Source organism: Palaemon carinicauda, chromosome 2 (assembly GCF_036898095.1).
Source record: "Palaemon carinicauda isolate YSFRI2023 chromosome 2, ASM3689809v2, whole genome shotgun sequence".
NCBI classification, from domain to species: Eukaryota; Metazoa; Arthropoda; class Malacostraca; order Decapoda; family Palaemonidae; genus Palaemon; species Palaemon carinicauda.
This window is the reverse complement of record NC_090726.1, coordinates 129,062,914-129,085,727: the sequence shown is the minus strand read 5'-3', so window position 1 is coordinate 129,085,727 and position 22,814 is coordinate 129,062,914. Positions and strand designations below refer to the sequence as shown.

Sequence of the window (22,814 nt, the reverse complement as noted above, 5' to 3'; positions counted from 1 at the left end):
CATAATGAAAGATAAATAATTCAGTGGCTGGAAAAGAGACTAAACACTAGATCAAATAAACTACGTTTAAAATCTCTCACCGCATAAAGCCTGAGAACAAGAATAAAACTCTAGAAACGTTTACCTTCTTCCCCTAAAGAGACTAGGGAGAAGAGCAAAAACGATAACAACGTTACCCGCTTGAACGAAACGTTTATCCTCCTCTCTCTCCCTCCGTCTCTACCTCTCTCTCTCTCTCTCTTGACTTAGAACCTGAGAGATGAGCCCAATTATATATATCGTTAAAACATATTATTGTTAAAGGAAAAAAACTGAAAGATTTCCCAAATAAAAAGTTCCTTTATTAGAATTAAAACCATTTAAGCTAAGAAAGAATGAACAAAACGCTAGAATCGTTCTACTCTTACTGCAACGTGACACCGTGAATACTCTCTCTCTATCGTAACGATAGAGCGCAAGTTGAACGTTCTGAACGTCAACAACTGCAGAGACAAAACAAAACGTTAGTTCAACTTTGAAAACAGTACGAGACTATCAAAGAAATTCTTTCAAAAACATTAAAATAGCATAATATGTTAACAGGTAAAAACGAAATGACGGGCTCAATGTTAATTAATTTCGGTTCCAAGAAAAGACCGCCTACTATTAGGAAAGGTCGAATATAAACAAATATAAAAATTAATTTTAATAAGTTTATAATAAAAGGAAGTTAATCGAAGAGGCCTATAAAAGGCGGAGAGATATAAAATAAATCTATAACTTTTGTTAAGCAAAATTAAGAAAGAGAGTCTATACTCTCTTCGACACCAACACTTCCGTCTAAGGGAAGGGTCGGCCATTAAAAGTGAAAGAGAGTTCATACTCTCTTCGTCACCAAAATTAAATAAAAAATTAAATCAAATTAATTCCAAAAACTTGCTAAGCTAATGATAAAGCTTCCTGAATAGCGAAGGCTAAACTCTAGAGCAAATACATCACCAAATCGTGAGCAATAACTCCAGAATCAACAGCGTATCCATGTAGGTCTAGCCGGAGGCACGACAGAGGAAAAATTGAGGTGGTGTTGACAAGAAGTACTGGAGTACCTGACCACAGATGGCGCTGTGGTGTTCACCCCCACCTGTATAGCGATCGCTGGCGTATCCCGACCGTAGATTTCTGTCGGCAACTGAGTTGACAGCTACATGATTATCGGGTAAGATTAATATTGAAAATTGTACTTTATGGCCAGATAGACACCCATTATATATTGAAAATTGTACTTTATGGCCAGATAGACACCCATTATAAGTTACAAGATTTGATGTAAATATATATTGCTGCTATCTGACATATAGCCTAGGGCCTTGTATGTTATAAAGTCAATACTTAAGTCTAGACTCTAGAGCCATATTATTATGTCTAATCTGATTATAGTTCGTAAAGCAAAAGTAAAATAATAGAGCTAAAATTAATCATATTTCTAGTACCGAATATAACTCACCACTTCACTTATTGACTTATTTATTTATCATTACTTCTTCTCCCTTAAGAAACCCCCCAGGAGACAAGACCTAGGTAATGTTGACTATAACACAAGCTATGACTTATAATGATTTATTGCAAGTTTTGAATTCACGACCCTAACCAACATTTGCTTCATACACAAAACAACATAAGTAAAAATAAGTAATAACTTTGAATTCATATCCAAATTGCATGAATTGTTATCATTAGATTAAAGGGCTCTGCTTAAATTTTTTACATCTTTACGCCCTCTTTCCCAGTTTCCTTCTTTCCAGACAGACAGTTTCATGAATAGTCTCACAGAGTCACGGTGATTAATTGATTTATTGATTTGAGGTTTTCTGGCATCCTGACATCTAAGGTCACTGATGCCGAGAGGCACGGTGACAGAGAGAACCGAGCTACAATAACATTATTTAATTTTTTACTGAAATATTATTCTAGCATATGCACAATTTTTTAACAATCTATTATAATTCAATGATAAAATTCTAAATAATAACGGATCAACGTTGTCTCATACATACAGATGTTTACAAAGTGGAATATAAATTTTAATACTAAGCGGCAACTTAAGAAAAACGTTTGCCCGACGCAAAAATAAAAATTTATCACCAGTTTTGCTGCATACTGTACAAGGCTATTCCTCCCATAAAACCATGCAGAGAGTTAGACTGATCTGTAGTCCTGTACTTCATTGATTCATCCTTCGGTAGGCACCACTTCTGTCAATTCGGTTGTCGTCTCTGGAACTCTGGGACAGCGTCAGATCAGAAGATTTATTGCTCTCAAACTCTGCAATAGCGTGACATCCGACAGCAGTAGCAGTGCGTACCAATATCATCGAAACATGCCACTTCTTCCTCTCATGAAAAAGGAAGAGGAACGGAGGGCGGAACCTTTCATTATGAATCACAGTGTGTACAACACTGTCTCTCTAACAAGGTGAGAAATGGTAAGAGTTAAACGAATTCAACTCCAATCAATTGGACTTTCTGGACTTTATGATGACATCCTTTCAAACTTCTCTGAAGTGGCAGTGAAGACTAAAGGAGGAAAGGAAAAATAGAAGTTCATCTTCTGCAAAGATGTGTGGGCTGAAAACTATACTGGTACTCTACTAGGGTTACATGCTACAAACATATGGTAAGTTCTTAGCACCTTCTAGGATAGGTGGATACTGAAGGGAAGAACAAGGGCTGTGCCCCTACCCTTATACTTGGCAGCAGTCCGCCAGTGGAACGCCAGTGATGCCCAAGGAATACCTTCCTTGGGATCACACTGTCGGCCATCCACACAAGGGATAGTAGACAGCATCAAACATGTAGCCCGACAGAAAAAAGTATAGTGGCAGGTAGCTCAGGTAGCTTAATGGATGTTTCCAACTTTGTTGTTGTCAAACTCATATTAAAGGTTGAGAATTTATAAGACAAATAGGAACACTCCATGCATCCGAACGGAAGCAGGTTGGGAGGCTAGAACAGGGAGACGGTCTTCCTAAGAATAAGGTTTAGGGTGCCTTTGTATATCAGCGGCCAGTTCCTCACGCAATGATTGAAAATGGACATCAACTAACCTAAACTTTCCCCCCTAACCTAACCTACAAGCATTGTCCCTACCTACTTACCTATCGGGGGCTAATGCCCCCCTTGCTATCCCCTTTACACTGCCATATTTTAAGTTAGCCATAATAATACATGTAGGTGACCGCTATCGTACATACATCCCAGGTTTGGATACATTATCCTACAGGGGAGTCAAAGGGGCCTAGTCAATATCAGGTTCAAGTTAGTTTTGGTGAGAGCTGACCAAGAATACAGCAATGTAACGGGGGTCTCAGGGAAGTTAGTCACCCCCCGTTATGTAATTAGGTAAGGACACAGCTTGTAGGTTGGGTTAGGGGGGCAAGTTTAGGTTAGTTGGTGTCCATACTTTAGGTGGCTGGAGGAGCTGACAGCCGATATACAATGGCTCAAAAAATTTACCACATACCATCTCGTCTAAGCTTAGCATATAAGCTTAGCCTAGCTTAATGGAGAGAAGTAGATTACTCCTATAGCTACTGTAGGCTACAAATAAACTAACAGCCTCAGGGGCTAGAAGACATAGCTATGGTAACCTTTAAAAAATTCATCATAAGTGATAACTTACAATACATCCAATGCAGAAGATTGGTAAAAGGAGCTGAAGCTTGCTTTGAAGATTTTCCTTGGTAAACAGTCTAAGCGAGGTGCCGTTGGCTAAACTAAGTGACAACTTGAAAATTTCTTTATAGTTATTGGTTTTTGGTATTATTAGATAGATTGGAAGGTCACTATTTTGATTTTCTTTGTTAATTCACATATTACTCGAAATTTTCAGATAAACTCTCAAGTGACAGGTAAAATAACAAATAAAACTTCACCGGAAGCAATTTGTAAACAATGCATTTCTTATAAGGTTACTTTACAAAAAAAAAGTAATTCACCGAAAGAAAACAATTCATACTATTCACCAATAGTTAAAAACTGCAAAATTGATATTAATTATTTTTACAATGTCTAAAAAAACATGATATTAAGAAATGCTAAATCACTTGTTGCTCCACTCACTACCGTAACCATTATCATAGATCTATTTAAAATCAAGTCGGTTTGCGACTAACATAAGAACACTTTTGGTAAAGTCCTTAAATACGTCGCCATTTTACCACTCTTTGTTACAGGTGATTTCTTTCTTTGTTAACGATATGCTATGCTGCAATAAAGCATACCTTTGTATTTCAATAGCATCCCTCGTATTACGTTGCATTATTGAATGAATGACACCATTCAACGTTTTGAATAACGTAAGGTAAGACTAAAGCACAATGAAGCTATTGTTACATAAACTACCGAAAGCATAATGTACAGTTAGGTTTTATTGATGATTATGATGTTGCCTGCCGTATCTTACCCTGATGACTGGCAATACGCTTGATTCATGTTTATTACCTTCCTTACGTTCATCCGTTGCTCTCGCTCGTCTGCATCAGTCGATCACTTGTTGCTTTAATTTTTACTGCATTAAACATACTTCCTTGTTTCCGTTTTAAGGCTCTTTATAACCCCACAGAGTTACCAAATACTGCTATAGGCTAGATCCAAACCCTAGTCTTAGGCATGTTTCTTTGTGTTCGACGTATTTTGTTCGCAACCAGATAATTTCTCCGTAAATATTTACAGCTTCAATGAAATAGTCCGTTCTTGCGTTAGAATTTACATTGCTTAAACTTTCCTTAATTTCGGAACCTAATATCAGAAGTCTTAGCGGTTTATTTATGAAAGTGGCCACCTGTGTGTAATGACTAAGAATATAGTACTAGGTTAGTCGGTAAGGACACGTCTGTTAGGTTAGGTGGAGGAAGTTTAGGTAAGGTGGGGTTCATGTGTAGTGGTTTTGCAGTAAAGTGAACCGGAAAATGAAAAGTAAATTCCCATTAACTATGCACACGGGAGAAACTGGCCGCACTGGCTTGATATACAAATGCTCCCAGTCCTGTATTCTCTGAAGACTGATGTCAGTGACATTTAAGTTGTAGGGAAATTAAATGGATTTTCAGAGTGAAAAATCTATTTTTGGGTGAGATAGCCATGTCGTCCTGATGGAAGCTTCCTTTTGGTAGCTCTCTAAGGGACATTTGCTACATTGATACTCCCAGAGAATTAACTATAGGTCTCCAGAATTCTAACTCTTGGCGCGAGTATCCTTAATATATCTTGAAGGATATCGCATAATAGCAGGGGACGTATTTTTTGATCAACACATAGCAATCTTCCCTCCCCCCAGAATGAATTTTAACTCTTTGAGGGGGAAGAGTGGCGAACGAAAGGGGTGCCGTTATCAAGATACCCGGTGGACCCCCCTTTCTATTACGGCCCATCATTCCTAGTTGCATTTAAGCAGGAATAGCCGCAGATAGAGTAGTTTCGGATGGGGTCGTTTTAAGAAAGTAGGGTCCATCAGGACGACATGGCTATCTCACCCAAAAATAGATTTTTCACTTTGCTTGACAAACGAAGGACGACGGGCGGCGCCGCCAAAGGACGATGACGGTTTATTGAAATTTATAGAAAAAAAAAAAAACTAAATGTATTATTTTGCACTCTGATATATAAGTATTTGGTATCATTGAAACCACAAGAAGATGAGCTTTTTTAATAGGGAATTTATTGTTTAATAAATTGTTAATTACTTTGGATATTAAAAATAAATATCTTTAGAAATCACAGCTGCAAAAAAATTGAAGTCACTTTGAAGCTGGATTATTACAAAACTTATTATTCCTATTTGTTGTAGCAGTGCTAATTTTGAAAAAGTCCTAATAAATCAGAATATTCTATCCAGTAATAGCGTGGTAAAAAAAAAATTTATATATCAACATATCAAGTGATACTTTTTCACCATTTGGTAATGCGGATTTACAAAAATATTACAGCGTTCATAATTATCTCTTGGATGGCCTATCAGTATTTTGCTGATAGATAATATAACGGATTTTGAGCAAAGCGAAAAATCTATTTGTTCCGTAACTGACATACAAACCACGCTATTTAATAGGGGTTATTACTTTCGGCGTAGCTGAAATGACAAGCCATCAGAATTTTAACGAGGGTTTACTACCCCACCGTTAGTTAGTGGGGGGTAGGGAGGGTAGCTTGCTCCCCCCCCACACACCTGTGCTTGAGCTCACTTTGCTCTCAGCTCAGGTGGTAGTCGGACGTGTGCGCTTTCACCGTCGCCTCTCTGACAGCCATAAATGCCTTTTTGCTTTCTCTCCTACAGGTGTGTTTGTGAAGTTGGCCTCTGCTATCATGCGCAAGTGTCCTGGATTACCCAATTGCCCTTGTGGTACGTTTATGTCGGCGGTCGAGACGGACCCTCACACCCTTTGTCCCTATTGTAGGGACCAACGGTGTGATAGAACTAATAAGTGTGGTGAGTGTAGGGAGTGGTCTATCTCCAGTGGGAGAGGTTTTCTCGGCGACGGAAGAAGAAGTCCAGGCGGTATATTTCTCCTTCAAAGGTTTCATTGAAAAGAGAAAATCCTAAGGACTCTCCTTCCGTTGCCCAAACCTCCTCCAAAGCTCCCGCTCGATCGGTTTCTTCCGAGAAACTGTTGAGTGGTAGCGTAGGCCATAGTTCTGTTTCCTGACCTCGGGGTTCGGGAGATGGCATTGCCTCCCCTAGTGAGGCAGCTCCACCTCCTACCCCGGGGGAGGAATTAAATATTAATGTGGGTACTAGTGATTTATTCCAGCTTTGGTCTTCCTTGGGGCTCGAAGGTTCGCCCTCCAAGGAAGCCTTGTTTGACATGATCCGGTTGGGTGCCGCTGTCAATCAATCGCCGACTTTGGCTGAGGTTGATCCTCTGTCTATCGTCGACGTTGTGGTGGCAGAGGCTTCCGATGCGGTATCTTTGACCTCTGCAACTGCTCAACCTGCTGTAGCTGAATGCTTAGTTTCTCCCTCTGCTCAACCTTCGAGGGAGGAACTAAGTCCAACAGTCTCTCCTGCCAGTGATTTTCCCCCTCGGGGGAGTTCACTCACAGAGACTCCTCTTCGGAGGACTGCTGACGGTCAGCTCGCTGACCCAACGGCCCCCAGAGGGCGCATGCGGCGTAAAGCTCGCCTTCTTCTTCGCCAGAGAGGCCTTCCTTCACGTCACAAGGGTGTGAGGAGGCGCCTCTTCGGTTCAACGTCATCGATCTCCGACTGTTCCTGCTACAACCCTGGACCTCTCTGCAGATCGTTCGCGATCCCCTTCGGTGGAAGGTCGTCCTTACAAAGGACACGCCGACCTTCCACCCGTCAGACCTGCTGACCTGCCATCGCCGTTCCTGGCTGCTGATGCGCTGTGGGCGCCTACCAATCCTGTTTTTGTGAAACGGGCAACGGTCCCTTCGGGGCAACAAGGGCGTATACGCAAATTGGCGCATACGTCCCTTGTGCACCAGTGCGCACCTGCTGCCGACGATCCTGATAAAGCGCGTCGGCGCTCACCGTTGGCAAATGTTCCTGCTAAAGCGCGCCACTGCGTGCCTTCAACCTTCTGCGTGCCATTATTCTCCTGCGCGCCAGCGCTCTCTGCGCCAACGAGCTCCTGCGCGCCCACGATCTTCCGATCTGGGCGCAGTAGGGAGGTTGAAGGCTTCCCCTACTCGTCAGCATCGCCAACGCGCCTTGATCTTCACCTGTGCGCCATCCCTCACCTGTGCGCAGTCACCCACACGCGCCCACGCCCATCTCCCCAGCCTGATGTGCGCGCAAGAAATGTCTCTCCTGCGCGCGCCCAACAGTATCATCGCCCACACGGGCTCTTCATCCTGATCCTGTGCGCGAACATTCACCCTCGTGCGTGCGAGCGCGCAATCTACCTTCTGCGCACCCTCTGGTGTCTCCGGCACGCGCTCCTAGGCGCCATCGCTCGCTCGTGCGCCTGAAAGTCTTCTCGGGTAGGGGTGGAGAAGAGCCTACCCCCGTCGTTGTTTGAGTCTTGCATCCCTCCCAGGAGGGAGTCAAAGGACTCCAAGACAGTACCAAAGTCTTCATCAAGACTTAGACCGGAGCCAGCCAGTCACTCGGAGAACGTCCGCGAGTCCCCCCAAGAAGAGCCTTTGGGGACAGGAGACTTCACTGCTAGTCCTTCAGGAGGAGAGCTGTAGGAGTCAGAACATGCGTTCTGGCAGGTTCTGACCCTTATGAGGACTCTCATTGGGTTTGCTGACCCAGAGATTCCTCTTCGAGAGAGCAAAGACACGGTCTTGGACCGAGTGTTTGGGACTCAAAAAGCCTCGAAGGCCAGTGCAGCTTTGCCCTGGTCTCAAGGGGTTAAGAGTGCCAGGGACAAGATCGAAGTCCAGCTCTCCGAGCTTGCGTCCTCCAGCCGAACAAGCGCCGGCAACAAGCTCCTCCCACCTCCTCGTGTACAACAGAGGAGGTACTTCGAGATCGTAGAGGAGCCTTGTTTGGCTCTTCCCTTTCACCATTCGTTGGAAGAGCTTACCAGGGGAGTCCCTCTAGAGAGACTCTCCAACCGGCAGGTCTCATTCTCGGCGACTGAGATCCTTAGCCAGGAGAAGGTGGTGAAGTGTGCCATGCAGGCCACTTCGTGGCTAGGGACCTTAGGTATCCTTATACGTTTGGAGGATTTTTCCAAAGAACGTACCAGGAAAGCTATGGAGACCTTTTTACTCTTAGGCACTCGCACGATCGAGTTTTTGGCCCACCAAGTTTCAAACTTGTGGGCTAACACCATCTTGAAACATCGGGATGCGGTGTCGGAGAGGTTCCATCAAAAGGTCCCTAAAGATCAGCAGGCTCAGACATTCTTCCATGATGGGAACGACCCTGTTTGAGCCTAGGGACGTGGAGCAGGCCGCTGAGAGGTGGAAGAAGTCCCACCAAGACTCTCTCCTAGATAGGGCTTTGACATCTAAGCCCTATAAACCTTCAGCACCCCAGCAGCCACGCCTTACCAAGACCACGAAACCGGCAGCGGTTGCGAAGACGGTGGTGTCTAAGCCCTTTCCTGTCAAGGACAAGAAAGGCAAGAAGTCCTCCAGGGGAGGGAAGAATCCTAGAGGGAGCGGCCGAGGCCGCAAACGCTAGGATTGGCTGTCCCCCTGCATGTCCACCAGTGGGGGGATGCCTACAAAGTTGCGCAGACAGGTGTCAGCAACTCTGGGCCGATTCCTGGACAATTTCCGTAATCAGTCAGGGATATCGCGTCCCGTTCACAACATCTCTACCTCCCCTGACAACGAATCCAGTGTCATTGAGCTCTTTTGCTATGGGATCAGCAAGGGGCAAAGCCCATCGGGCAGAAGTCCAGACCATGTTGAAGAAGGGCGCTCTCCATGAAGTCCTCGACGGGTCTCCGCGCTTCTTCAGTCGACTCTTTCTTGTAAAGAAGGCGTCTGGAGGCTGGAGACCAGTCATCGACCTCTCGGCTCTGAACAAGTTTATCAAGCAAACTCCGTTCAGCATGGAGACTGCAGACACGGTCAGACTTGCAGTGAGACCGCTAGACTTCATGTGTACACTGGATCCGAAGGATGCGTACTTCCAGATCCCAGTCCATCCGTCTTCAAGGAAGTACTTAAGATTCAGCCTAGACAACAAGGTTTACCAGTTCAAGGTGCTGTGTTTCGGTCTCTCCACAGCACCACAGGTTTTCACCAGAGTGTTCACCCTAATATCGTCGTGGGCACACAGGATCAGCATCCGTCTCCTCCGTTATCTGGATGACTGGCTGATCCTAGCAGACTCGGAATCATCCCTTCTTCAACACCGAGACAAACTTCTGGGACTTTGCCAGGATCTGGGGATCATGGTAAATCTCGAGAAGTCCTCTCTGCTTCCCACTCAAAGACTGGTATACCTAGGCATGATCATAGACACCAATCTCCACAAAGCCTTCCCATCAGACGACAGGATAGCAAGGCTGAGGAGGGTCGCAAGCCCTTTCCTCAGACGAGAAGAACTTCCAGCCCAATCGTGGTTACATCTCCTCGGTCACCTCTCATCTTTGGCTCGTCTAGTTCCCAACGGTCGCCTCAGGATGAGATCCCTCCAATGATGACTCAAGTCCCGGTGGAATCAAGGTTACGATTCCCCGGACGTCATGATCCGTATGGGACCTGCGGAACGGACGGACCTCCAGTGGTGGGTGACAGATGAGAACCTACGAAGAGGAGTGGATCTTCTCGTCCTCCCCCCGGATTTGATGCTGTTTTCGGACGCCTCAAAGAAAGGGTGGAGGGCCCACGTTCTGCACCACAGGACCTCAGGCCTGTGGTCAGAATCAGAAAAGTGCCTCCATATAAATCTTCTAGAGATGAAGGCTGTCTTCCTGGCCCTTCAACAGTTCCAACAATACCTGGCCGGTCACTCTGTGGTGGTGATGAGCGACAACACCACAGTAGTGGCTTACATCAACAAACAAGGAGGTACCTTTTCGAAGCAGCTATCCCATCTCGCAGTAGAGATACTGAGATGGACCGAAGTCCACTCGATTCCACTATCGGCACGTTTCATTCCAGGCAAGAGGAATGTGCTCGCCGACAATCTGAGCAGAGCGTCTCAGGTAGTGAGTACCGAGTGGTCTTTATATCATCTAGTAGCCAACAAAGTCCTGACTTTGTGGGATTCCCCGACTGTGGATCTGTTCGCGACAGCGTTGAACTTCAAGCTTCCGCTGTACTGCTCCCCAGTCCCGGATCCCAAGGCACTCTGGCAAGATGCCTTCCAACAACGGTGAGACAACATCGACGTGTATGCCTTTCCCCCGTTCTGTCTGATGAGGAGGGTGCTCAACAAGACCAGAATATCGGTCAATCTTTCAATGACCCTCTTAGCTCCGCTATGGCATCACGTGAAATGGTTTCCGGAACTTCCGAGAGAACTCCCTCCGCGACACGAGCTACTCAGACAACCACATGCCAACATCTTCCACAAAGCCGTAGCTTTGCTACGACTTCACGCCTGGAGACTATCCAGCATCTCCTTGCTGAGAGAGCATTTTCGCAACAAGTTGCGGTTAGGATGTCTGGACATCTGCGAATGTCATCCGCATCTGTCTACCAGGCAAAGTGGAAAGTCTTCTGTGGTTGGTGTCGTGGAAGGGGCATCTCTCCACTCGATGCCACTATTCCAGCGATAGCGGAGTTCCTCGTGTATTTGCGGGAAAAAATGCGCCTTTCAGTCTCGGCGGTGAAAGGCTATCGCTCAGACTTAAGTCAAGCCTTCTGGCTCAAAGGAGTGGACATTTCTTCCTCACTGGAACTTTCCCTACTCATACGAAGTTATGAACTTACCTGTCCTCAGTTGGAAGTGAGACCTCCTCCATGGAACGTGGTTCGAGTTCTCAGGTCTCTTAAGAGACCTCCCTATGAACCATTACGCCAGGCTTCAGATCGCCACCTAACTTGGAAGACGGTATTCCTACTAGCTTTGGCCTTGGCCAAGCGAGTCAGTGAACTTCATGGTCTCTCATATGACATCGCCCATTCAAAGGGATGGGGGGAGGTAACGTTCAAACTCGTCCCTGAGTTTATTGCTAAGACTCAAAATCCGGGGGTTCCGGACCCTCGGTTCGACTCCTTCCAGATTTCGAGTCTTCGTTCTGTAACAGATGACCCAGACCATCTCCTACTGTGCCCAGTAAGGAGTGTGAGGCTCTATCTCAAAAGAACGGCTGCAGTCCGTCCCCAGGTGCAGGCATTGTTTGTGAGCACTGGGAGGACTAAGAGGAGGGTCACCAAGAATACCATCTCGGCATGGATTCGTAGGGTGATTCATCTGTCCCTGAATTCAGACCCTCCTCCGTCACGTCGCACTAGAGCACATGATGTCAGGGGCATAGCTACGTCCCTGGCCTTCAAGAAAAATTTCTCAGTGACGCAGGCTCTTCAAGCTGGGATGTGGAAGTGTCAGACGACCTTCACAGCCCACTACCTGCAAGGCGTGACCCACAGGAGGCTCGATACGTTTTCTATCGGCCCTGTGGTGGCTGCACAACAACTGGTTTAAAAGTTCAGGCTCCTTAGTGGACAAGTAGCAGAAGGTTGAGGGCATTGTTACCTGGTCTTAGTCTGCATGAATGAAAAGTTTGTCTGGCCCTTATTCTTCTCTTCATCTTCCCCTCTTTTGGGGAAAGCAGCATCCTGAGTTCTCTGCACAGCTGCCCTCAAACCACTGCAGGTAAACCATGTTTCCTTGTGTTCCTAGTATTAAGCTAATACTGTCACGTCTCTATACCTTGACGAGGTGGTATTGGGAGAGTCCTTGCCTAAAGTTTCCATCTAAAGAACTACAGGTTAACTTCCTAGGACGAGTCACACTTTATTATACCTTCACACACAGCTTACGTAGGCCGCAGGCCTTGCGTAGCAAGGTTCTAGCGAGGTGCAGGGACTCCTTATTGTTGAGCGCTGACACACTCAAATATTGAGTCCCCGGGAAAAAGCCAAAAGCCAGTACTGGCTGGGACTTTCCACCCTTCCTAATGGGTGAGTCACCCCTATTAGATAGCGTGGTTTGTATGTCAGTTACGGAACAAATGACAAATTCGTAGATAATTTGTATTTTTCCTAACTATACAAACCTTAGCTATTTAATCAAACTTGCCCGCTAGCCCTATCCCCCTTGAAGTCCTACCTCTAAGCAAAGCGAGCTCAAGCACAGGTGTGTTTGTGAGGGGGGGTGGGGGTGGGGGTGGGGGGGCGAGTAGCAAGCTACCCTCCCTACCCCCCGCTAACTAGCGGCAGGTAATAAACCCTCGTTAAAATTATAATGGCTCATCATTTCAGGTACGCCGAAAGTAATAACCCCTATTAAATAGCTAAGGTTTGTATAGTTAGGAAAAATGGAGTTTTTATGATAAAACAAAGTTTTATGAATACTTACCTGGCAGTTATATATACATAGCTAATAATCTCTATTTTGGCAGAATTTTTCTAAATGAGGCGACCGCCTTGTGGTGGTTGGGTGGTAACACCCGTTAAAGGGTGGTAGGAGGAATCATTCCCATTTTCTGTTCTTCAGTTCATCTATGCCCGACCTGTCTCCTGAGGGGAGGTGGGTGGGCCTTCGAATGTATATATAACTGCCAGGTAAGTATTCATAAAACTTTGTTTTTATCATAAAAACTCTATTTTTATGAATAGAACTTACCTGGCAGTTATATATACATAGCTGATTAACACACTTGGAGGAGTGTGATAGACAGTAAACATCGTTGGGGAAACAACCAAAAAAGCTGTAGGATAGATAAACACCTTGATTCCTTACCTGCTAAGGTAGCTGACTTCAAAGGTTCCTGCCTCTTGAGTCGCTTTCCCTTAGGAGTGTCAGCCAGGATGTGACCTGCAGTGCTGAAAACACTCAATCGAGTCTGTCAACGGGGTGAGACCAACAATCTGACTAGACTTCAGGACTACCTATTGCCCAAAATAAAAACTGCAACCTTACCAAAACCAACCACCTAACTTTTGCAAAGTAGATAAAAATTATCTAACTAGACTGAGGTGACTGTACACAAGTCGAAGTCCTCAGACAACCAATAAAAACACCAACCTACGCACAAGTATACAAAACTAAGGTTGAGGGGAGGTAGTAACTCCTTTGCCTAATACAGAAGCCGTAGCTACGTATGGGCCCAAGGTATAGCATTTCTCATAATCCACTCTCACCCCTCTGAGGTAATGAGAGGCGAACACAGTTGCTCCTCCAGAATGTCGCATCCATAATTTGTCGGACCGACATGTTCTTGCGGTAAGCAAGCGAGGTCACAATGACTCTCACTTCGTGAGCCTGCACTTTTAAAAGTCCGAAGTGTTCCTCTTCACACAAGAGATGCGCTTCTCTTATAACTTTCCTCAGGAAAAAAGACAAAGCGTTCTTGGAAAGGGGCTTCTGAGGATCTTTCACAGAACACCACAGGGAGCTAGAAGAGCCTCTCACATTTTTCGTGCGAGACAAGTAGGCCTTGAGGGCTCGTACTAGACAGAGGAGCCTCTCTTGCTCTTGACCCACTAGGTTAGTCAAGTTAGGAACCTCAAAGGTCCTTGGCCAGGGCTTAGAAGGGTTCTCGTTCTTAGCGAGAAAGTCTAATCTTAAGGCACAAACTGCCCCATTCAGATTGAAGCCTACCTGCTTTTCAATTGCATGGACTTCACTGACTCTTTTTTCTGTTGCTAAGGCCAAAAGGAAGAGGGTTTTCTTCGTAACCTCCCTAAGGGGAGCCTGTGAGATGGGCTCAAATCTCTTGGTGCACAGAAATTTAAGAACCACATCAAGGTTCCAAGAAGGGGGCTTTTACTGGACCTGCTTGGTTGTCTCAAAAGACTTCAAGAGGTCATGTAAGTCCTTATCGCGAGACAAGTCCAAGCCTCTATGCTGACAGACAGAAGCGAGCATACTTTTGTACCCCTTGATAGTGGACACAGCCAGCTTAGCGTCCTGCCTGAGGTACAACAAGAAATCCGCAATCTGGCTCACAGAGGTAGTGGATGAGGAAATCTTGTGCTTCATACACCAAGCCCTAAAAGTCTCCCACTTGGACTGGTAGACCCTTTGTGAAGAGACCCTCTTCGCTCTGGCGATAGCTTTCGCAGCTTGCACTGAAAATCCTCTCGATCTGACGAGCTTCTCGATAGTCTGAAGGCAGTCAGATTGAGAGCGAGGGGGTTTTGATGATACCTCTCGAAGTGGGGTTGTCTGAGCAGCTTTGGACTTGCAGGGAGGCTTCTTGGAAAGTCCATCAACAAGTCCACCACCTCCGTGAACCATTCCCTCATCGGCCAGAACGGAGCTATCAGGATCATTCGTCCCGAATCGAGGAGAGCGAATTTCCTGACTACCAGATTGATGATCTTGAACGGGGGAAAGGCATATGTGTCCATCCCCGTCCAATCCATCAAAAAGGCGTCTACTGCTATTGCCTCCTTGTCCGGAACCAGGGAGCAATAGTTGGGGATCCTCTTGGATAAGTTGGAGGCGAAAAGATCGATGAGGGGTCTCCCCCACAGCCTCCAGAGACTCTGACAGACCTGTTGGTTGAGGGTCCATTCTGTGGGAAGGACCTGCCCTTTCCTGCTGAGCATGTCCGCCCTCACATTTCTCTGTCCCTGAACAAACCTCGTCAGCAGACCTATCTTGTTCTCCTTCGCCCAAAGAAGGAGCTCCCTTGCTGTCTCGAACAGAGACAGAGAGTGAGTCACTCCTTGCTTCCTGATGTAAGCAAGAGCTGTGGTGTTGTCTGAGTTGACCTCCACAATCTTCCCAGACACCAAGTCTTTGAAGGCCTTTAGCCCCAGAAAAATGGCCATCAGCTCCTTGTTGTTGATGTGCCATCCCAGCTGAATTCCTTCCCAATAGCCTGAGACCTCCTTGCTTCCTAGTGTTGCCCCCCAACCTGACTCTGATGCGTCTGAAAACAACACTAGGTCTGGGTTCTTCTTGTGTAAGGAGATCCCTTCCCCTAACAAGGCTGGATCCAGCCACCACTTCAGAAGATTCTTGACTTCTGTTGGAATGGGGAAGGAAAAGGAGTCTTCCTGCGTCTTTCTGTTCCACGTCTTCGAAAGAAAGTGCTGAAGAGGCCTTAGATGGAGTCTCCCCAGATAGACAAACTGTTCGAGGGAGGATAGAGTCCCCAGCAAACTCATCCACTCCTTCGCTGAGCACCTCTTCTTGTCCAGGAAAGTTCTGACTTTTACGAGACACTTGGTCTGTCTTTCCTGTGAGGGAGAAGCCCGAAAAAGAACTGAATTCAGAACTATCCCCAAATAGAGAATAGTTTGATTCGGCTTGATCTGAGACTTCTCCCTGTTGATGACCAGGCCTAGATCTTGAGCCATCATAAAAGTCTTCCGTAAATCCTCCAGACATTTCTCCCTCGATCGTGAACGAATCAGCCAATCGTCCAGATAGAAGGATATCCTTATCCCCTCCTGATGCAGCCAGCCTGACACATTCGCCATTATCCTGGTGAAGACTTGAGGAGCCGTGCTGAGACCGAAGCAAAGAGCTCTGAATTGGAAGCACTTGCCCTGCATTACAAATCTCAGGTACTTCCTTGAAGTCGGATGGATGGGGACATGGAAATACGTGTCCTGCAAGTCGAGGGACACCATCCAGTCCCCTGGACGTACTGATGCCAGCACCGACTGAGTCGTCTCCATGGAGAACTTTGTCTTCTCCACAAAGATGTTGAGAGAGCTGACATCCAGGACGGGTCTCCATCCGCCCGAGTTCTTGGGGACCAGAAACAGGCGATTGTAAAAGCCTGGGGAGGATAGATCCCGAACCGGTTCTATCGCTCCCTTGTCTAGCATTTGGTCGACTAGGTCTATTAGGGCCTTCTGTTTCCCCGGATCTGTGTACTGGGCTACTAAGGCCAGCGGAGCATCTGCGAGAGGAGGTTTCTTCAGAAAGGGGATCTTGTATCCTTCCTTGATGACTGAGAGGGACCAGGTGTCCGCCCCTCTCCTCTTTCAAGACTGCCAAAAACCTGACAGTCTTGCGCCTACTGTCTGGAGGAGACGAACTTCATTTTCTGGAGCGAGGTCTGAACGAACCCCTGGTAGATCTTGGTCCTGATTCTTGCCTTCTTCCTCTAAAATCTGGTCTTGAAGAAGTAGTCCTGCCCCGAAAGGGCTGCTGGAATCTCTTTTCCTCCCGTTTCGAAGAAGAAGGAGTGGCTGCCAAGGGCTTACGAGCAGAACGAGATAAAAGGTCTTGGGTGGCTTTTTGGGCCAGTGAAAGCGTAATGTCTTTAACTAGGGACTCGGGAAAAAGATGTTGAGACAGGGGGGCGTAATGAAGCTCAGACTTTTGCGCAATGGTAACAGACCTTGAAGTAAAAGAGCAAAGCAGGGCTCTCTTCTTTAGGATACCAGCTGAGAACAGCGCAGCCAACTCATTCGCCCCATCTCTGAGGGCCTTGTCCATACAGGACATAATACTGGTAAGGTCCCTAGTTCCTTCCATCTGGTCAGTTTTCCTTGCCAGAGTCCCAAGCGACCAGTCTAGAAAACTAAAAACCTCAAAGGCTCTAAAAATACCTTTGACGAGATGATCCAGCTCCGACATCGACCACATGACCTTGGCTGAGTTGAGAGCATGCCTTCTAGCAGAGTCCACTAAGCCAGAGAAGTCACCCTTGGAGGAGGAAGGCACTCCCAGACCCAAAGGTTCCCCAGTTTTGAAGCAAGACGAGCTGGTGGAAACGAGAAGAAAGTCTTAACTGCTTGTCTCCGCTCCTTCATCCAGTCATCAATCTTTGCAAGAGCCTTCTTTGCGGAAATCGACAGTTTCATCTTGATGAAGGCCGACTGTTTCTTGGCCTTCTTTCTGTTGAATTGGGATTGAGGAGATTGAGGGGCAGCAGGTTGGAATTCCTCTTCAAAAAGTTCAAGAAGGGAGCGAGAGAGAACTTTGTAATCCCCAGCAGCGTCGGCAGGATTATCATCGTCATCAGAAACCTCCTCGAGGTCCTGATCCACATCTGCAACATCCTTTGAACGAGAAGAAGGTTCCTTAGAATCCGACAATGGCAAATCAAAGGAATCGTCCTGCAAAAGACGGGTTGCATCCTGGAGCCCAGCGCTAGAAGAATCCTTGGAACGAGAGGCAGTATCGTCCCGAAGAGGCAGGCTGGTATCGCCCTGGCGCCGAGAACGAGAGGCAGTATCGTTCTGGTGCCGAGAGCGAGAGGCGGTATCGTCCTGGCGTCGAGAACGAGAGGTGGTATCGTCATGGCGTCGTGAACGAGAGGTGGTATCGTCCAGGCATCGAGAACTAGGGGCGATATCGTCGTGGCGTCGTGAACGAGAGGAGGTATCGTCCTGGCGTAGTGAACGAGAGGCGGTATCGTTGTGGCGAAGCGAACGAGAGGAGTTATTGTGCTGGTATCGTGAACGGGAGGCGGTATCGTCCTGGCATCGAGAACGAGAAGCAGTATCGTTCGAGATAGTATCGTCTCGGCATCGAGAACGAGAAACCGTATCGTCCTGGTATCGAGAAGAAGTATCGCCTTGCGAAAGCACACATTCCTCATCCTGGCGCAGAGAGGGAGAAGTTTTCTTTAGAGAAGAACTCCGTTCTCTCTTAGAAGCAGACTTCTTAATAGTTAACGAGTCGTCTTTATGTCTATCAGACTGGGCGTGAGGGCGGCTAAATGCTTGCACTAACGTAAAAAGTTGTTCCTGCATGACAGACATAAAGGATTTAGCAACATCAGCTGGGTCTTGCGGCCCCGAAGGGGAGGGTTGACGAATAACACTCGTAGAAGGGGGAGGATCTTCGGCAGTAGGCTTAAGCTTCGCCCTTTTCACAGGCACGGAGTCGAAATCATCCTCCGACGGACAAGGTTCATAACTGCTAGAACCGGGAGAGAAACAACGAGACAGTTCGTCGCGGTTCCATCTCCTCTTAGTAGGTCTTGACGCTTCAAACTTCCATTCACGTCTGGGCGAATTCGGAGAAGAAATTAACACATCCGACACGTCTTTTCCGTGACGGTCAAGAACAGCCTGGGAATCGGCAACAGGGCTGTTTGAGGCGACGGCTGACCGAGGGTACGTACCTCTCACCCCCTTTCGGTCATCGACGTACCTTCTCCCTTGGTCCTGGGAGCTTGGTAGAGGTCTAGGCCTAGGGTAATGACAGGTTCGGTCAGTCGCCATCTCCACTGCACTAACACAAGCACTTTCACTATCCTTACCTTTAAAGGCCTCCAGTTGTTCTTTAATGGCCTTCAACTCGGCAGCCAGGCTAGCGTACCGAGGGTCATCCGCAGATACGGATCCTGTAGGAGGTGCAGGAGTTACTAACTCAAGGGAAGGATCAACTTCCAAAGAGGAATCAATTATAGGTTCAAAAGATAAATCTACACTAAGTTTGTCTTCCTTACCACTAACAGACTTAGACTTAGACCTAGAAGCTCTCCTAACTCTATCAAGCTCTAGTTTACGCACATAGCGCTTCATAATCAACCAATCCTTTTCATCCAAAACTTTACATTCCCCGCACCTATTATTAAGGGCACAAACAAAACCCCTACAATTCAAACACACGGTATGAGGGTCTACCGCCATTTTCGTTAGTCTCACCTTACATTCCTCATTCGCAGAGACACGGTAATGACATTTTTCACTCATAATGAAAACAGCAAAAAAGCAAAGAAATAACAAAAACACGATTGCCAAAACCCCAAATCAGAGTACTTCACCAAATAGCGGACCGGTACACCGATACAGGGAAAGCGAAGAAAAACTCTTAATAACGGACCAACGTGTTGTCGATCCGGCCGGCAGAGATGAACTGAAGAACAGAAAACGGGAATGATTCCTCCTACCACCCTTTAACGGGTGTTACCACCCAACCACCACAAGGCGGTTGCCACGTTTAGAAAAATTCTGCCGAAATAGAGATTATTAGCTATGTATATATAACTGCCAGGTAAGTTCTATTCATAAAAATACAAATTATATACGAATTTGTCATTTTTGTGTGAGGTAGCCATGTCGTCCTGATGGAAGTTCCTTCATAGTAGCTTCCTAGGTTATATTTAACTACAGTGATATATCCCAGAGAATTTTACTAAAGGTATCCAGAATTCTACCCCCTGGCGCGAATATCTCTTGCTTTTGTCTTTAGGGATATCGCATAAGATCAGAGGACGTATTCTTGACACGCCACATAGCTATCTACACCACTAATAGCATTTACACTTCAAGAGGGGAAAGTGGTAAGAATTGTAGGAGGGCCGTTATTAAGGCAACGCTCATACTCGTACTATTATTGAGCGTCAGCACGACACCTTGTGGCGCCATCATGTCATTCTTTGTAGCGTTAATGAGGTGGTACAGAGGGCTCACAAGAGGGGCATCAGACTCCTGCGGTTCCTGGATGACTGGTTGCTTCTTTCCCTTTCAAGGGAAGTCTTAATGAAACAGAGGTACAAGCTCCTGTTGGTCTGCAAGAAGCTGGGGGTCATCTTCAATTGGGAGAAATCTCGGATATCCGCGTCAACAAGAATGGTGTACCTGGGTATGGAAATATGTATTATGGAAGCCAGGGCCTTCCCCGTAAGGAACATTTCGACCGCCTAGTCGAGGTCACTGCACCGTTCCTGAGGGGGGATGCAAAACACTTAGTGGATTGACAGAGACTAGTGGGGCACCTAGTGTCCCTGGAGAACCTAGTGCCGCATGACAGGCTTAAGATCCACTCAGTCCTGTGGGACCTGAAGTCCAAGGACGGCCTCCAGCTATTGTAGGGGTTCCGGGTCATTGTCAAGGGAATCATCGGAGAGGAACCCTTCCTTTCCTTCTGATCCCCTTTTTTCGCCCAAAGGAATGGCTGCTTTTCCTTCGACAGAAGGAGGAGCTACGTTGACCTCGCAGCCTTCGGCTTCCCAAAAGCCATCCATTCTAGAGAGTTTGGATATTGTTTGGAACTTTTGGGCCTTAGAGGTTCACTCTTGAGAGAAGTGTTGACCAAGATGGCGTCTACCGCAGGTTCTTCCTTGTCCTTGGAGCCCATGACTGACAACATGCTTGTGCCTGCTACCTCGCCCTCGTTGGACCATGTATGCCTTCCAGCCATCTTGTTTGCCTTGACGGGCCACTTGGATGCCCAGACTGTCTTGCAGATGGCCTTGCTGGACAACGTGGGCCAACCAGCCTCCTCATCTGCCTCAATGGGACACGTGGGTGCCCAGGCCGTCCTGCTGGCGGCGGCCCTGGATCACGTAGCTTTTCCACCCGCCTCGGCTGCCTCGACAGGACACGTGGATGTCCAGACTGCTTTGTGGGTGACTTTACTGGACCATGTAGCCCCTCCAACCTCTTCGTCTGTCTTGACGGGCCACATGGGTAGGGTAGCCTCTCCTCCACCATCATCATCCCTTCACGAGTGTTTCTCCAGTTCCCTAGACTGGTAGCTGAACTCCTAGATGGGCACCCCGTCACCCCTTTCAGGTTTCCTCATAGGGATCCTCAGCCATTCTGGTCTGTGCTTGGGACAGGTTGGATGACCGTGGCCGGAAGAAGAGGCTTAGGTCCAGGTTGCAGTCCATAGAGGTAGTCTCACCCTTCAAGAGCCATCTAGCCAGGACCAGTTGGAGGGACAGGAGTTGCTGTAGATCCTCCTCGAGACATGCCTGCAGGAGCAGGTCACCTTTGGGTAGAAACCAGCGCCGACGGACCATGACCCCCCAGCGAACAGTGTGGCTCCCAGTGTCCCCATGGGACCCCCAGGATCTCCCGCTCATGATCATTGGGTCCAGGTTGCTTTGGAAAGGATCACCCCTGCCGTTCTGCCTCGCTCCAGAATAGACCTACCCTCGAGGCTGAACGATGACTCTCACATCGACGTTTGGTTCAGGGGCTCCAGCGGGGAATGTCATTTGCCATCAGTGGGGCCCTCTCCTTGTCGCCTTTCCCCCTCACGGAGATTGGACAGGTGCAGCAGTCTTGCCTCTACACCTCAACCTTCAGGTTCCTCATCTCACCGCTCTTCGGACCGGGCGAGGGCCCAGGCCTTGGATGGAGACCCTCCGAAATAGTCATTGGATCAAGGAGCCTCGGACGGGTCCTCCTCTTTTAGCCATGTCATCGCCCCGATGAGGAGTTAAGTTGGTCTTCTCCGCCAATTGTTCAAGGTGACTCTGATGTGGAGATGTTCCTGGTACCCCACAGAAAGGCAAACCACCCCTCTCTCTTCCAGGGCCGTTGCAAACCTAGACAAAGTATTTTCAGGACATAACAACTCCCTCAGAGCCCACAGCTCCCTCAAGCTTCTTCCTCCCCAGAAGGTCCGCTGCAGGCGGTTCTACGCCCCGGAGGGCGTCTCGTCGGGCCACCAGCCAGTTGAGGATAACCTTGCGGAGTTGGCCCCAGGTGATGCAGAGGACAGGCTGTTATCAGGGGGGCACTCGTTCTCTGGTGAGGAGGCTCTCTCGATGAAGGCCGTGGTGCGTAGCCTAATGGTTGTACATCTGGACGGGGGCTATCTCTGCTTTCACCAGCTGCCCCATCAAAACAGACGTTGAGAGGGACCAGCTGCAGGAGCTGTTGCGGTCGGGGGGCAAGGCAGTCGGCTTCCTCTCTGCCCAGGCCTTCACCCAGTGGGCGAACTGGATCCTGCGCAGAAAAACTCCATCCTGACTCTGCTCCCCAAGAAGATTCCAGATAGGGAAGCCCGTCTTCTCAGGAACTCTCCAGTGTCGGGAGAGTCCCTCTTCCCAAAATACGTAGTTGCCGACAATCGAGGAGTGGCGTAGGGCCAACCAAGACGTCGTTGTTGACAGGTCCACCACTGGGAAGCCGCCCGGCCCTTGCCCCAGAGACTTCTGGTCCCAGCCCGCTCAGCTACAGGCAACACCTTCGACGAGTGGATGGATGTTAGCAACACAGCCCTCCTTAGGTGTCCCCTCCGCTTTCCCCTCCTCCCACACCAGACCCTCCATCAGCCACATACCCTGCCAAGGTCGTTTCTCCAGGAGGAGATAAGAAGAGAGGCTCCCCTTGCCTTCAGATTCCATGGGTTGGGGGTTGCCTCTCACAAAAGTGGTGGAACTTGGCAAAATACGGGGCCTACCCTTGGACGGTACAAGTCCTGAGGGAAGGCTACCTTATCCCCTTCCAGAGCGACTTTCCCCCCCTCATCGAAGGGGGAGAAGATGCTGCGAAAGGGGGCCCTACAGAAGGTGGAGGGGGAGTCACTAGGCTTTTTCAGTCGCCTCTTTTTTAGTGAAGAAGGCCATGGGCAGGTGAAGG

General features: G+C 47.7%; 2 protein-coding genes across 10 annotated transcripts in view; one reads left to right on the top strand and one right to left on the bottom strand.

The window, feature by feature from the left end:
• Window positions 1-4,019, bottom strand: part of LOC137626927 (liprin-beta-1-like) — a 378,890-nt gene extending 374,871 nt beyond the window's left edge. The window contains exon 1 of one of the 2 annotated variants that reach the window (XM_068357915.1): window positions 3,658-4,019. The gene's annotated coding sequence lies outside the window, so the exon portion shown is untranslated. The remainder of the gene's footprint in view (window positions 1-3,657) is intronic. The other variant, XM_068357922.1, reaches the window with a different exon arrangement.
• Window positions 4,020-4,088: 69 nt separating this feature from the next.
• Window positions 4,089-22,814, top strand: part of LOC137626877 (serine beta-lactamase-like protein LACTB, mitochondrial) — a 192,853-nt gene continuing 174,127 nt past the window's right edge. The window contains exon 1 of one of the 8 annotated variants that reach the window (XM_068357871.1): window positions 4,089-4,210. Coding sequence is in view for 2 of the 8 variants with exons in the window: in XM_068357906.1 (XP_068214007.1) it covers window positions 4,307-4,338 (32 nt within the window). In the remaining 6 variants the exon portion in view is untranslated. The other 7 variants (XM_068357906.1, XM_068357864.1, XM_068357901.1 and 4 more) reach the window with 7 other exon arrangements.